The 14813-nt window shown below is 53.6% G+C and overlaps 2 protein-coding genes across 10 annotated transcripts; both read right to left on the bottom strand.

Moving 5' to 3' along the window:
* Nucleotides 1–74: 74 nt before the first annotated feature.
* Nucleotides 75–6924, bottom strand: ISOC2 (isochorismatase domain containing 2). 9 transcript variants are annotated; one of them, XM_072818779.1, is made up of 7 exons: nucleotides 6767–6832; nucleotides 5017–5092; nucleotides 2733–2870; nucleotides 2325–2534; nucleotides 1998–2068; nucleotides 1734–1851; nucleotides 75–337 (listed from the first exon to the last, which is right to left on the bottom strand). In XM_072818779.1, the coding sequence occupies exons 3-7, from the start codon at nucleotides 2865–2867 to the stop codon at nucleotides 257–259; spliced, it is 615 nt and encodes a 204-aa protein (XP_072674880.1). In that variant the 5' UTR covers nucleotides 2868–2870; nucleotides 5017–5092; nucleotides 6767–6832; the 3' UTR covers nucleotides 75–256. The 9 variants fall into 9 exon arrangements, with proteins under 9 accessions (XP_072674880.1, XP_072674878.1, XP_072674881.1 ...); XM_072818777.1 differs by having other exon boundaries at nucleotides 4990–5092; nucleotides 6767–6819; XM_072818780.1 differs by having other exon boundaries at nucleotides 6704–6800.
* Nucleotides 6925–7760: 836 nt separating this feature from the next.
* C1H19orf85 (chromosome 1 C19orf85 homolog) lies at nucleotides 7761–14075 on the bottom strand. The gene is made up of 2 exons (XM_072818773.1): nucleotides 13843–14075; nucleotides 7761–8952 (listed from the first exon to the last, which is right to left on the bottom strand). Exons 1-2 carry the CDS (start codon nucleotides 14013–14015, stop codon nucleotides 8496–8498), a joined length of 630 nt encoding a protein of 209 aa, XP_072674874.1. The 5' UTR covers nucleotides 14016–14075; the 3' UTR covers nucleotides 7761–8495.
* Nucleotides 14076–14813: the final 738 nt, after the last annotated feature.

Genomic DNA, 14813 nt, shown 5'->3' with positions numbered 1-14813 from the left:
CCCCCACCCCTCCCGCCTCGTGAAGTGGCCCGGGGCCGAGCCCCGCCCCCAGCTCTGCTCAGCCAACTGCCACCCAGCTTCCAGGAGCTTTATTTGCATTTCCGGCGCTTTGGCCCAATGGCAAGGGAGCATTCCACCTCCCCTCCCGAGGGGGTGGTGCTCCCGGTGGACTGCACCACTCTTGGGGGCCAAGGATGGGGGCCAACTGATTCCATGAAGGTCCCGATGGCAGGAGGTGGCCTTCAGGGTGAGGAGTTCAGCGGAAGAGGGGGTTCTGGCCTTGGAAGAGGCCCAGCAGCCCGCTGTCAGGGGCGGGCTCCTTGATGATCTTCTGAATCTGTAGGCGGAAGAGGAGGGTTCAGAAGGGTCAAGAGGGCCCATCTCCAGGACAGATTCTAAGGGGCATTTCTCCATTTTCATCTGCTCTGCCCTCTTAGCAGCAACTGGTCAAGCCAACCACTCCCTCTTCTCAAAACTTCTCCTTGGGCCTCCCTTTCGCTATGGCCGTCTGGGTGAGCCCCTGATCACCTGCCATCTTGGTCCACTTGGCTGGCTTACCATGAAGGCCCTGTCCTGGAGCTTCTTGTCTGTACCAGCTCCTACTTAAGTATTCTCACCTTTCCCATCCCCCTCAACTCGACTCATTGATCTAACTGCCTCTTAGACATGGGTTAACACCTGACCTCTCACACTGATGGCCAACCCCCAGTCAGTAGACCACGGGAGCACCGATGTTCCAGCCCCCTCTCTGGGGCTGCCTTCTCCCAAAGCCCCACACTGTCAGCAGGCCCCACTGTGCTCGGCTCCCAAAAAATAAGCAAAGTGCACCCCCACTGCCTCCACTCTGGTCTCCCTTCTTCCTGCCACCCGCCCATATCCATGGGCCACCCAGGACCAAACCCAAATCTTTGAGAAGACAGGGCTCTAGCTCCTCTGCCTCCCCTCCTCCCACACTCACCGAGGGCTCAGCATGCCCTGCTCTGGTTCTCAGAATAAGTCAAGTTCAGCCCCACCTCCAGGCCTCTGCCCTAGCTGTTCCTTCTGCCAGGAACGCTTTTTGGATGTCTGGCTGCCCGTCCTACTTCAAGGCCACCGCTGGGGCAGGACCTCTGTGCTGTGAGCCTCCAAATTATCTCTCACACACTCTGAACATTCCCTTGCAGCTTCTGGCTACAGTGTGTAACCGAATACAGATTGTCTTTTGCTGTTGCCCATGGACTTGCCACAGTGCCTAGCCCATAACAGGTGCTTAATAAATGCTCAACAGAACTGAACTGATGGGGGAGGGGGGCAGACCTCAGAGGGCTGGGCACATCCTGCTGCCCTAACTAACGGCCCGTGGTGGGAATGAGCTGGGGCTACCCAGTGAGACCTGGGTACTTGGAAAGCCACAGGTGGTGGTGCAGAGACTGGAGGAAGAGGCAGAGAGCAGGGTCACAGGGCTGCCATCTACAGGCCTCTGCCAGACTTGCCTGTCAGCCTGGGAGGCCTCCCATAGCACCCCACCAACACCCCTTTTCTGTGCCCCAGCCCTCCCAGTCCCATCCCCCTGCCCGGCTTTCTCTTTCTCTCTTGTCCTCCTGGCCATCAGACAGCTTCTTTCATGGAACTTAAAACTTAGCCTGCCTGGAGGTGGCAGCCTGCTGTGTTCCCAGATGTATTCTGTCAATCAGTATGTGGTGGTTGCTGGAAAGGGAGCAAGGGAGGTCGGGTGGGGCGTGGGGGGCCAGTACCTCCTTAAACTGGGGGTGGGCGGCATCACCCACAAGCTGCAGAATCAGCCCTTCGCTGGTGGAGAGGAAGGCGCCACTTTGTCGCATCCGGGCCAGGGCCACCAGCCTGTCCACCTGGCTGTGGGGGGGAGGTGGTTGTCAATGCCTCGGCCTGGACACACAGATACCTGGCCAACTCATCAGGGATCCTACTCCCTGGTTCTTCATGGGCACCCCAACTGTACCTCACATGCACCCACCCTCAGCAGGATAGGACCCTCTCACCTGCGAGAAGAGCAGCCATCCACCACCACATGGACCTGCAGCCCCCGGTCCAAGAGGTCCAAGGTGGTGTTCTAGGGGCATAGAAATGTCAAGGCCAACCCCAGACAAGAACAGGTATGGGGTGAGGGACTGGGGAGCTGGGATGGGGAGGACAGGGGCTCAGGTCAGGTAAGGAGGCCCCTGAGTTACAAGAGGATCCTAGGGAGGATGGAAGCACCAGGTAGACAGGGGTCCTGAGTAAGGATGAAGGTCCCAGGTCAGGAATGGGGTCCTACCAGGATACAGGATTCGGGGTCAGGGAAGGATGGGGAGAGGTGGGGGTCTCACCAGGATGCAGGCCTGTGTCTCAATGCCACAGAGGAGCACAGAACACAGCTGGGGCCGTGATTCCAGCTCCTTTTGCACTGCAGGCACCATGCTGAAGCAAGTTTTGGCCACTGGCCGCAGGCCTTGAGCCCCCAGCTCAGGGACTGTGGGGCCCAGGCCTTCTGGGTACTGCTCTGTCAGCACAGCTGGTACCTCCAGCAGCCTGGCCACCTGTGCCATGGAAGGGGGACAAAGGCCTGAGCCTGAGGGGGGTGGTTTGTGGGGTCAGAATCTGGGTCTGAGGGAGGATGGGGCTGGGGGCCTGGACTCTGGGGTCTGAAGGAGGAGGGGCTGGGGCCTGGACTCCTGGGTCTGAGGGAGGAGGGGCTGGGGGCTTGGACTCCTGGGTCTGAGGGAGGAGGGGCATACCTTGAGCATGCGGGCAGCCACAGAGACAATCTGGGGAAAGTATGCGATATGGCGGAACTTCTCCTGCATGTCACACAGGAACAGGATGGATGATCCAGGGAGGACTCGGCCCAGGTTGGACCTTATAGTTGCCATGTCCTGGAGATGGGCAGAGGTGCTGAGGGCAGGGGGCTTTTTCTGCCTATCCAGGGGGACCCCACACAGTGCTTGGGAAACCGGTGTCCTCCCACCTGCAGGCCTTCGTGCGTGCAGTTCTCCAGGCCTGGAATCCATTTCTTCATTACTGTGTCCTACTCTACTGGGAGGTCATTTCCCAGAAAGCCTTCTCTGACCTTGACCACTCTGGTGCTCCCATCTTCCCTCTCCCAGAGCCCTGGGGAACATTTTCCTTCCTCAAGGTCACCCTCTCTCCTGCCACATTTCAGGACCCAAGGGCTCTGGGTGAAGTGACAGTGCTCTGAGCACCTTCACCTCTGTTCCCCCCACTCAGCCTTTGAAAGTCAGTTTACCTGTGTGTATAAAGCACAGGGGCGTGTCCCTGTGGGTCCCAGACAAAGAGGCAGGTGTCCCTGCACAGGGGAATATAACCCATCCGTAGAAGGGAATGAAGCACTGCTAAAAGCTACATCACAGATGAGCCTCAAAAACATTGTGCTCAGTCAGAGAGGCCAGCCACTGAAGGCCATACGCTGTGGGAGCGCATTTATAGGGTTTGAGTCCAGAGGCAGGAAGCAGCCTGGCTGCTGGGGCAGGGGGGCAGGGCGGCAGGGCCCGGGTGCAACAAGGACTGACCCCTTAATGCATGCAGAGGTTCCATCTGGGGTGATGAACACATTCTGGAACTAGATGGTGACCACGGTTGGGCAATATCATGAATGTATGTAATGGCCACTTAATGGTATGCTTAAAAATGGTGGAAATGGTAAATTTCATTATGTGTACTTTAGCCCTGTTTAAAAAAAAAAAAAAAAAAGAGGGCAGCCCCGGTGGCTCAGCGATTTAGCTCCACCTTTGGCCTAGGGCATGATCCTGGAGACCCAGGATGGAGTCCTACGTCGGGGTCCCTGCATGGAGCCTGCTTCTCCCTCTGCCTGTGTCTCTGCCTCTGTGTGTGTGTGTGTCTCATGAATAAATAAAATCTTAAAAAAAAAAAAAAGAAAAGAAGGGGCTGGGCTGGCAGAGCCACTTTTATGGGGGGCGGGAGGGTGCGAGGCAGCTAAGACCCAGAAGGCCCACGACTTGCTCAAGGTCCTGCAGGACTAGAAGACAGCAAGCCTCCCAGTCAGAGTGCCTCCATCTCCAGCAACCTGGGGCCCTGCCTCTGAGTCTCAGCATGTCCCCAGCCCTCGGCCCCGGAGGCTTGAGTCCTTAGGTCCTCAGTATTGCTTCCAGTTCTGGCCTGGCTTCTGCAAGCAGCTCCCATCCCCTGAGTGCTCACTCATTCACTTGTTAATTTAGCTGCGACACAGGAGACCTTGAAGACCCAAAGGGTTAACACGGGGGGAGGTCTGGAGGTTGGGTGAGGAGCACACAGTGTTTATGCTGATTCTTTCAAATGAGCACATCTTCTGTACGAAACATTTTCTATGGGCAACATATCTAAAATGTAAAAACTAATGGATGGTCATAACGGGACGTTTTATGCTATGGGAATTTTATTTAAAACCAAAATGGAATGGAAGCTCCTACAAAAAAAAAACAAAAAAAACAAAAAAACACGCTGAATCAGTTAATCACATAATTACATCTGTGATTGGTGCTGGGATTTCTAGGGAACCTGATCTATCTTGGCAGGGTACAAAATTCACCCCAAGGAGGTAGAGGGAGAGAGATAGAAGGAGAGAGAGAGAGAGAGATCTTTCTGAAAACACAAAGCAGATTCTGTTACTTCCCTGTCTCGGCCCACACCCACTGCAAGCTTCTCTGACCTCAGGACTAAAATATAAGTTTCCCTCAAGGTGCTGGGGCCATTCCAGCCTTGGCCAATCAGGTTGCACCTGAAAACCTTTGGCAGGATGGATCCCTCCAGCTAGGGTGCTCTTCTCACTTCCATCTTTTAAGTCTTCAGGAGAGGGAGGGGCAGGGTCACATCAGGGCTCTATTGGCTGAAAGCCTATGACCCATGTGTGGAGCAACAAGGATCTCCTCTCCCCTTCACAGTGGTCGGGGAGTAGATTGCAACAACCCTTAGGGAAGCATGTGTGGCCACATCTCTCAAAATTAGAGTTATATGAACCCTGTGACCCAGAAAACTCACTCCTAAGTATTTGCCCTGCAAACACACATGTGAGATGACACGAGGTTATTCACCACCGGACTTCCAGCTCACTCATCCTGGGACTCTTCCACGGAGCAAAGGACTAGAAATAAACATAAACATCTACAGTTGGGGTACTGGTTACATAAGTTATGGTATACCTACACCATGGAATTCTTTGCAGCCAGGAAAAATGACAAGAAGCTGTTTAGGTAACAGTATGGAACGCAATTAAGAAATGTTAGCAGTGAAATGAAGCAGAAAAGTGCATATAGCAGCGGTTCCATCTGTGCCCCAATCAGATGAGAGTGAGCCAGTGTACCGCTCCTCTCTCTATTTGCTGTCTTTGGTAGGCACAGATAGAGCAGGTACTTCAGACAGGAGAGCAGGTCACTGAGGGGCCAGGTATGAAGGAAATTTTATTTTCACTGTGTACTGTTCTATTCCTTTTGAATTTTGGACAACATGTGATGGTCTGGTCCGTATTAACTACAATATAGTGAGATACTTATATAAGGTGGGAACCCAGCAAATCCAATCTGTGGCAGTCAAACTATGAATGAATGGTTATCCTTGGGTGGCAGTGAAGAAGGGATCCCGGGAGGGTGGGCTTCTGGGATGGGGGAAATGTTCTGCTTCTGCATTTGCATTCTTTTTTTTTTTTTTAAATTTTTTTATTTATTTACTTATGATAGTCACAGAGAGAGAGAGAGAGAGGCAGAGATACAGGCAGAGGGAGAAGCAGGCTCCATGCACCGGGAGCCCGACGTGGGATTCGATCCCGGGTCTCCAGGATCGCGCCCTGGGCCAAAGGCAGACGCTAAACCGCTAAACCGCTGCGCCACCCAGGGATCCCTGCATTTGCATTCTGTTTACACCAAAGTGTTTGCTATGTGAAAAGTTACTTGAGCTACCCATTTGTGATTTTTATGGTTCTCCTGCATATGCAGTATACTTCTATAAAAAGTTTTCAAATTATCAGATAAAATGGGGGCCTTTGTGGGGCTGCACTGGAGGTGGAGGCCAGGAAGAAAACCAGGGCTGGGGTCCGAGTGGGCAAGGGTGAGGCCTGGGCTCCAGGTCAAGCGGCGAGGAGAGGCTCAGGGGGCAGGTGCAAAGGGCTGTGGTGGAAGGTGGGGAAGAGGAAGATCTTTAGGTTTCTGGTGCACGGGTGGCAGGTCCCAGGGACTAAGTAGGGGGCCTGGAGAGGTGTGCGTGTGTGTGTGTGTGTGTGTGTGTGTGTGTATGCACGTGTGCACATGTGAGGAGGTCTGGGTTGGTGATTGATTTAGGGGTGCCTTGGGGGGAGTGGTGAGAAGGTACAGAACTGAGTTCTGGGTGGAGGGAGTCTGAGGCCACGGCAGAGGAGGGGCAGCAGAAGGGGAAGAGGGGTGCTGCTTAGCACCTGAGGGGTGGGCAGCCCTGCAGGTTGTGCGACCCTCGGCAAGTTTCATGTTCCGTATGAGCCTGAAAATCGGGGTCAAACTCATCCACTCCACAGGGATGATGCAGAACTAGGCCAGGGATGCAGAGAGGGCGGCCGTGATCCGTGGGCGGGTTCGGGTCTCTGGCCAGGCCATTCTTCAGGGGTTGGGCAGGAGCCCTTCCCTTGGCTGTGCCACCTCGGCCTGGACGGCCTGCTAAGCCTCAGTTTCCCCACTTGCAGGCAGGAAGGTCGGTCCCCCTGCAGCGCTGGGGTGTGGGGGGGGCTTACCGGGAAGGCGCTGGCTTCCAGCCCGGCCCACTTCTCCGCTGGAGAGACCAAGGGGACACTCACCTCACGGAGCCGCACTTAACGCCGCTCACGTCCTCCCGCGGGGTTCCAAGGCTGGGTCACAGTATTTGCTGGGTCGAGACACGTGGCCCACCCCCAGGCGTCCGCGTCCGCCCACCGGGGCCGAACCGTCCAATCAGCGCTTAACAGGTTCTGCTCCGCCCCCGCAGCCGGCCAATCCACAGGCGAAGTTGCTTCGCCCTCCGTGAAGGGGCGGTGCCCGGCCCGCCTTCAGTGCTGAGAACGTGATTGGCCCATCGGAGGGAGGGGCGGGAAGGCGGCGAGTCTGACCAATGGAGAGCCAGAAAGGGTGTGAGTGGCGGGCCTGGGGCGGAGCGGCGCCCTGGGTGCGGAGACCTCCAGGCGGGTAGGTTGGGTCCCGGCCACCCTCATTGTAGAGATGAGACCACTGAGGCCGAGAAAGAGAGGAGGGGGCGTACCCAGGGCAGAGGCAGACTCGGGGTTCGAACGCTGGCCCTTGTGGCCTGGAGACAGAAATTTATCACGAGACCCAAGCCCAAGCACTTTCCAGGAAGGGGACTTAAATCCTCCCAACCCCGCTCAGCCTCAGTTGCCCCATCTGTGCAGCACCTGCCTCCTCGGGTGGTGTGTGTGTGTGTGTGTGTGTGTGTGTGTGTGTGTGTGTTTTGCGTGCTGTTTGAAATATTTAGACTCTGCTTGGAAATGGGGCTGAGAACTTCCCCATCAATCTTGGAATAAAATCCAAACTGCTCCCAATTCCTGTCTGCTTTTGTCAGCCTCTAACCTCATCTCTTACCACTTGCCCTGCTCACGCTGCTCCAGCCACCTCAGGGTCTTTGCACGTGCCGTTTCCTCAGCCTGGAGCCCCAGACTTTTGCTTCAACAGCTCCTTGTCATGCAAGGCTTTCCCTGGCCACCTGATGTTAAACGGCCACTCAGTAGAGTCTCTGTTTTTTTTAAGGATACATATTTTTAAAGATATTATTTATTTATTCATGAGAAACACACACACACACAGAGAGAGAGAGAGGGAGAGAGAGATTGGCAGAGACACAGGCAGAGGGAGAAGCAGGCTCCATGCAGGGAGCCTGATGTGGGACTGGATCCCGGGTATCCAGGATCACGCCCTGGGCTGAAGGCGGCGCTAAACCGCTGAGCCACCGGGGATCCCCGAGTCTCTGTTTTATTTTCTTCACAGCATTAATTCCAATCTGAAATTGGAAATTTACCTTGCACTTTAAAAATGTACAAATGAAAAAAATGTACAAATGTACTAATTGTCAACCCCCCACACACACCGGTACCCATCCCCCACACTCTTAAATGCACACATCTTGTCTGTTTATTCACTGCTGAATCCTCGGTGCCTAGACAGAACCTGACACGTAGTAGGTGCTCCGTACATTATTTGGGAATAGATGAGACCAGACCAGGCTTTAGGCAGAAATGACCCAGGTGAGAGGAAGCTGGAGTGGCAAATGCTGAGGAGGTGGAGCTGGGGTGAAGTGGGGGAGGGAGACTGCAAGGGGGCACTCCTGGCAGAGGCAGAAGTGCGGAACTTGGGCTGGGAAGAAGACTGGAGAGGCTATGGTCTGAAGTGGGGGGTCCAGGTTTGGTTCATGTTCCCAGGGGCTGCCAAGAGGGGAGTGGACAGGACTGGGGGCTTCTAGGGGTGGCTGCTAAGCTATTGGGAGGGTGGCCTTTGATTTGTCTGGGGGCAGGGGCAGCTGGGTTAGGTTGTGTTTGAGCATCATGGGTAGCAGGTCCCCCAGCCCTCAGGGATTCCCTGAGAATGGCAGGCACAAGGCAACTCCCACCTGCCCACCCAGTCCCCCTCAGGAGCCCAGGGCCCATCCACTCCCCCCAGGCCATTCGAGGCAGGGGGTATGGGATTATAGAAATGTGAAGACTGCCTCAGGTCTGGCTGGCCCCAAGCACAGTGGGACAACTCAGATGGCGCTGAGGGACACTCTGGGTTGAGTGCAATGTCATCAAAGAGGTCGAGGGTGGAGGCATCCAGGGCAGCGAGGCTCAGGCTGGGACCAGCAGAAGGCACTTCAGTGGGGGCCACAGCACAGGCCACCCCCAGGAAGGGGGACGGAGGTGGCAAGGGTGGCCTTCTGTGTGGTGGTCTCTGGGGAGGTGCCTCCTGGGACAAGATGGAGAGGGCCAGGCGTTGGGTGGCAGCTTCAATCTTGGCAAACTGCCTGCAAAGACACAAGCATTACTGGGTGGCCTTGAAGCATTCCCCTCCTGCCATCCCAGGACTGGTTTTTTCTCTTCTCCCATCCATTTTCCTTCTCTGTGCCATCTGGGTCTGCTTTCTTGAGTCTGACAATTCAGTTTTCCTAACCCTGTTCATAGGGGAGCTTTGAACCGCTGCGGAGGTTGTGAATTGCACAAGGCCTCACATCTAGCTCAGCAAAATGCACATTTTTGACATTTAGAGTTTTTGTGGCCACATCCCAACATATATAAAAGTAAAAAAAAAGTCTGAAGGAAAAGTGCCTTGAAAAGTGTTTCCACACAAAGGCACCCCGTGGGCTGGGGGTGCATGTGCAACAGTGATGCCCTTTGGACTCCTCTTCCCATGGAGCTCTTGAATCTACCCACCTCTGCAACTCTACCAGTCCTTGGTTGGAGTCCCTGGCCCTGTGGGTGGCCACAACAGCCACTGCACTGGCCTCCCTGCTAGCATTCTTACATCTCGAGAACCATATGAATGGATCTCACAAACTGTGATGGGCTCAGTTATGCCCCCTAAAACTCACATGACCCCTGTTCCTGGATCTGAGTGTTGCTTATACTAGGGGGTTGGGTTCCCTTTGGGACAATTCATCAAGCTGTATGCCAATAATGTTTGCATCTCTTGTGGTTGTTAAACTTCGAGAAAAGGTTTTACTTAAACATGTATCTGGTGTTGCATCGTTCTGTTTACATGAAATGGTCAGAACAGGCAAGTCCCTAGAGACAGAAAGTAGATTGGTGTCCGTGAGGTGCTGGGGAAGGGGAATGGGAAGTGATTAGCAATGAGCATTGGATCTCCTTTGGGGGTGATGAAAATGTTCAGGAACCAGCTTGAGGTAACTGGTTGCCAAATATTATGAATATATGAAATGCCAATGAATTCTACATTTTAAAATATTCAGAATGATGAGTTTTATGTTATGTATATTTTACCACAAGAAAATAGGCTCATAGAGTGGGAAATATCAGTGAGGGTGACAGAAGATGAGAGACACCTAACTCTGGGAAAAGAACAAGGGGTAGTGGAAAGGGAGGTGGGCAGGGGGGATGAGGTGACTGGGTGATGGGCACTGAGGGGGCCACTTGATGGGATGAGCACTGGGTGATATGGTATGTTGGAAAATTGAACTCCAATAAGAAAAATAATTAAAAAAAAAGAAAATAGGCTCATAAATAAATTAGTGAGAGCTGCCATTCCAGAACTGTCTTTGATGCCAAGGAGGATAGTTATTGCTCTGAGTCCCCAGGAAAAATGTTCAGAAATGGGATGTCAGGTTATTTTTTTTTAAGATTTTATTTATTTATTCATGAGAGACACAGAGAGAGAGAGAGAGAGGCAGAGACACAAGCAGAGGGAGAAGCAGGCTCCATGTAGGGAGCCTGACGTGGGACTGGATCCCGGGACTCCAGGATCACGCCCCTGGGCTGAAGGCGGCACTGGGCTTCAGTGCTGAGCCACCTGGGCTGCCCAGGATGTCAGGTTAAATGGCAGAGAATGGGGGTGGGGAGAGAGCAAGAGAGGGGGTTGACTCAAACAAACTACTGTAAATGACATTTAGGGCTGAAGAGTCATGACATTTGTGTTTTAAGAATATAGATGAAGAAAATAGGCTGTTATAGGCAGTAAAGTCTAAGTGATGGTACATGAGTGATCTTTGGGCTAGCAGTTCTCAAACTTGAGTGCACAACAGAACACCTGGAGGGCTTGTGGAGACAGGTCCTTGGGCCCCTGAGCCAAATTTGGGTTCCGCAGGTCTAGGGTGGTGTCCAAGAATCTGCACCTCCAGCACATGCCCACACCATGCTGAGGTGCTGATGCTGCTGGTCTGGGAACCACTTTTTTGAAAACTGCTGCATCTGACAACTGTCTTGACTTCTCTGTAGGTTGGAAATTCTTCACAATAAAAGAAGTGAAAAATCCATACACATGGGTGGGAAGAGGCTCCTGAGGGAGCAGGGCCTGAGGGGACCTGGAGGGAGGAGGAGGAGGGTGTAGGTGGGAAGGTGCTGAGGATAGTTTGCCTGTGACCTGAATTTTCTCAGGTTGAGGCTGGGTGCCCAGGGGAATATGCTCCAGAGCTGCCTGGGCTGCCCATGAGGAGCTCGTGGGTGGTCTGGTCAGCCTGGGTCTCCAGGGAGCATGTGGCAGAGCCAGGCATGGGGGTGGGAATGTCTGGGGTGCAATAGGACAGAAGTTGGCCTTGACCCTGGGGGAAAGGGAGGCTGAATGGGGGAAGGTGGGCAGAGAACTTAGGAGGTAAGAGGCTGGCATTAGCATAGGGTCCAGACTGGAGGCACGCAGGGACTCCACATGGAGGCTGGAGATGGGGAGGGATCCTGAAGTGATTGCTGAGGGGGTCTGAAGAGGTATGAGAAGGCTAGCTCTGGGACACAGGGCTGGACCCTATTTGAGGAGAGATGTGATTTCCTCTTCAATAATGGGTGTGTAGGGTGGTGGCGGTGAACATTCTGAGTGTGGCTGGGGCTGGGCTTCCTGGTACAAGGTGGCTTGCTGTGTGGAGGCAGGAGTTAGGCTGCACCAGGCCCCTGTATATTCAAATTTGATTCCAAGACCTCCTGGAGCAAGGCTCTGGGCTGGCTGGAAGGAACAACCTACTTCCAGAAGAGCAGGTCCTTGGGCAAGTCACTTTATCTATCTGTGCCTCAGTTTGTCATCTGAAAAATGAGAATTATAATAGCAACTACTTCCTAGGGTTACTATGGGGGATTAATGAGTTCATATTCATTGTGAATGAGTATTACAAATTAATACTAAAGTGCTCAGAACAAGCGTCTGGCACTTAATATGTGGCACATATTAAGTGCCAGGCGCTTGTTAGCTACCATCACCATCATCACCACCATTATCACCATCACCATCATCACCACCATTATCAGCACTGTCACCACTATACCACTATCAGCATCATCACCATCATCACCACCATTATCATCACCACCATCACCACCATACCACAATCACCATCACCACCCCATCTCACCATCACCATCATCACCATCACCACCATCACCACCATCATTATCACAATCAACATCACCATTATCATCACCATCACCACCACCATCATCACCATTATCACCATCCCACTATCACCATCATAACTACCACCACCATTCCACCATTACCATCACCATCATTCTACCAACACCATCACCACCACCACCACCACCACCACCACCATCATCAAGTCCCTGTGACTCTGTATCCAGCCAGGACAGCAAAGTTGTACAGAGCATGAGCTCTAGACTCAGAAGGCCTGGGTTGTATCCATTGTTTAGCTGTGTGGTTTGGATAAGGCATTGAATCTCTGAGCCTCCTTGTCTGTAGCGTAGGGACAAAGACAACATACTGTGCAGATTTACTGAGAGGATTAAGTGATATATTGCATGTCAAACTCTTAGTATGGTGTGCCTGGCACACCCAAGTGCTCAAAAAATGGTTCCTGTCACAGAGTGAGGGAAGAGCACACAGGGCAAGGCTGGATGGGGCTGGGTGGGGTTGAGAGGAAGGACAGGCATGAGCACAGACATGAAGGAGCTCAGGTCTCCATCTACATTCCCAGAGACAGGGAAGGACATTGCTTTGCTAAGGGAACATTCAACCCAGGGGCTGAATGGTGTGGTGCTAAATGGGGAGCTCCTGTTTCTTTAGAACCCTATTCCCTCCCCTTTCACTCAGCTCCAGCCTCACTGGTGCTCAAACATTCCAGGGATGTTCCTGCCTCAGGGCCTTTGCACTTGCTGTGCCTTGCCTGGAATGCTCTTCCCTCAGACATCACAGTCTTGTTCCCTGGCCTCAGTCAGGTCTTAGTTCAATTGTCACCTTCTCAGTAAAGCCTTCCCTGACACCTTACCTAAAATGCCAGTCCTCACCCAGCATGCCCTCCATAGTATTTATCACCTCATAACAAGCCATATAATTTCTAAAAATCGAGATAAAATTCACATAACTTAAAACAAGTGACTTTATTTTTTTAAAGATTTACTTATGTATTTATTCGTGAGAGATGGCGGGGAGGGGGGGCGGGGGGCGGGGCGGAGAGGCAGAGGGAGAAGCAGGCTCCATTCAGGGAGCCCGATGTGGGACTTGATCCTGGGACTCTGGGATCATGCCCTGAGCCAAAGGTAGACGCTCAACCACTGAGCCACCCAGGAGTCCCAAACGAGTCACTTTAAAGTGTGCAATCCAGGGACGCCTGAGTGGCTCAGCGGTTGAGCATCTGCCTTTGGCTCAGGGCATGATCCTGGAGTCCCGGGATCGAGTTCCGCATCGGGCTCCCTGTGCGGAGTCTATTTCTCCCTCTGCCTGTGTCTCTGCCTTTCTTTGTGTCTCTCATGAATAAATAAATAAAATAAAAATAATAAAGTGTGCAATCCAGTGCATTCACAATGTGCAACTAGCACTGCTAATTAGTTCCAGAACTTTTCATCACCCCAGAAAGCAACCCTGAGCCCACTGACAATCACTCGCCATCCCCTCTTGCCTTCCCTGGCACCACTACCCTGCTTTCTGGCTTTCACACAAATGGAATCATGCAGTATATGGCTTTCTGTGTCTGGCTTCTTTCACTCAGCATCACAATCTCTGATCGGCCACCTTCCTGTGGGAACACAAGCTCTATGAAGGCAGATTCTGTCTGCCTTGTACCAGTGGATCTTGGGGGCCTGGCACACAGTTAATGCTCAATAAATGCATCTTAAGTGTTGATTGTATCCTGCCCTGGAGTCCCCTTCTCTCTGTTCTGTCTGGGCCTAGTCTCCCACGCTCTGAGGTGTCTGGCCCCTCCCCACGCCCCTCTGCCCACCTCCCATCTTCTATTGCCCCTCACCTGCAGATCTGGTTGTGCAGAAACCTCCTGTGGTTGGGCCTCCTTTTGGGGGGCCGAGTCTGCCGAGGGTGCAGGGCACGCAGCATGTGGCTGGCTGCCCCGCTCACGAAGGCACACAGTTCTCGAGGGCTGGGCTCAGAGACTCCAGAGGCTGTAGGGGCCCCAGGGTGCATGGCAGGGCTGATCTAGGGTAGCTTCTCCACAATATTCTTGCTGGTCAGAAAGCAGCTCCCGAATCTGGGGAGAGAGGAGCAGCCAGGGCTGGGAGCTGAGTGCTGGGGAGGCAGACAGCAGGCAGGAGAAGAGAGGGCCTTTAGGAGGGGCTGGGGGGGGGGGCGGACGGGGTGGGGGCACTGCTCTGGTTGGAAGAGTCACAGCCCAGGAAATTAGGGCAAATCTTCCCTCCCGTGCCCCATCCCTACCTCCTGGAGGCTGGAGGCTGAGCTTTAGGAACCCGTGGGTGGGGGCTGATATAGGAAGGCAAGGGTGGGCTTTATGTGTGCCCCCCGGGGGCCCAATTAGCACATAGCTGGGCCTGGGATATGAGGATAGGGCAGCATGGTGGGGGAACGGGAATAGCAATAGCGCCTGGAGATAGCCAATTAAGCAGACAAAGGCCTTGTTAGGGAGGTGAGGCCAGGGGCTGAGTCAACCGCATCGATTAGCGTTGAGGACCCTTTAATTGGAGTCGAGGGGAAGGGATGGCGGGAGGCTTGGGTGCAGGCTGGGAGGGGTGTTGGGAGCCTCCTGCTGTGGGGCAGACACCCAGCATCTGCCCACTCACCCCCAGACCTGCCTGCCTCCAGGCCTGGCATCCTGGGGAAATGGGCGCACAGAGGGGGCCTGCCTGTCTACAGGAAGGGTTGGCTTCTGTGTGAGGGGGTTGAGCCCCAAACCCTTCATTTCTGCCAGAGCAGCAATGAGTGAGGGAGGGGGGAGGTGACACGTGCCCGCCGGCCTGGTTGCTTAAG

The sequence above is a fragment of the Canis lupus genome, assembly GCF_048164855.1.
Source record: "Canis lupus baileyi chromosome 1 unlocalized genomic scaffold, mCanLup2.hap1 SUPER_1_unloc_2, whole genome shotgun sequence".
NCBI classification, from domain to species: Eukaryota; Metazoa; Chordata; class Mammalia; order Carnivora; family Canidae; genus Canis; species Canis lupus.
Note: the sequence above shows the minus strand (reverse complement) of the source record. Positions and strands in the feature narration are given on the sequence as shown.

Coding starts and splice junctions, on each gene's coding strand:
- ISOC2 (XM_072818775.1), bottom strand. CDS start 2,867: ATGGCAACTATAAGGTCCAACCTGGGCCGAGTCCTCCCTGGATCATCC. Junction 2,069..2,324: donor AGACACAGGCCTGCATCCTG/GTGAGACCCCCA, acceptor CTATGCCCCTAG/AACACCACCTTGGACCTCTT. Junction 338..1,733: donor CCCACCCCCAGTTTAAGGAG/GTACTGGCCCCC, acceptor TTCCGCCTACAG/ATTCAGAAGATCATCAAGGA.
- C1H19orf85 (XM_072818773.1), bottom strand. CDS start 14,015: ATGCACCCTGGGGCCCCTACAGCCTCTGGAGTCTCTGAGCCCAGCCCT. Junction 8,953..13,842: donor CTGCACAACCAGATCTGCAG/GTGAGGGGCAAT, acceptor GTGTCTTTGCAG/GCAGTTTGCCAAGATTGAAG.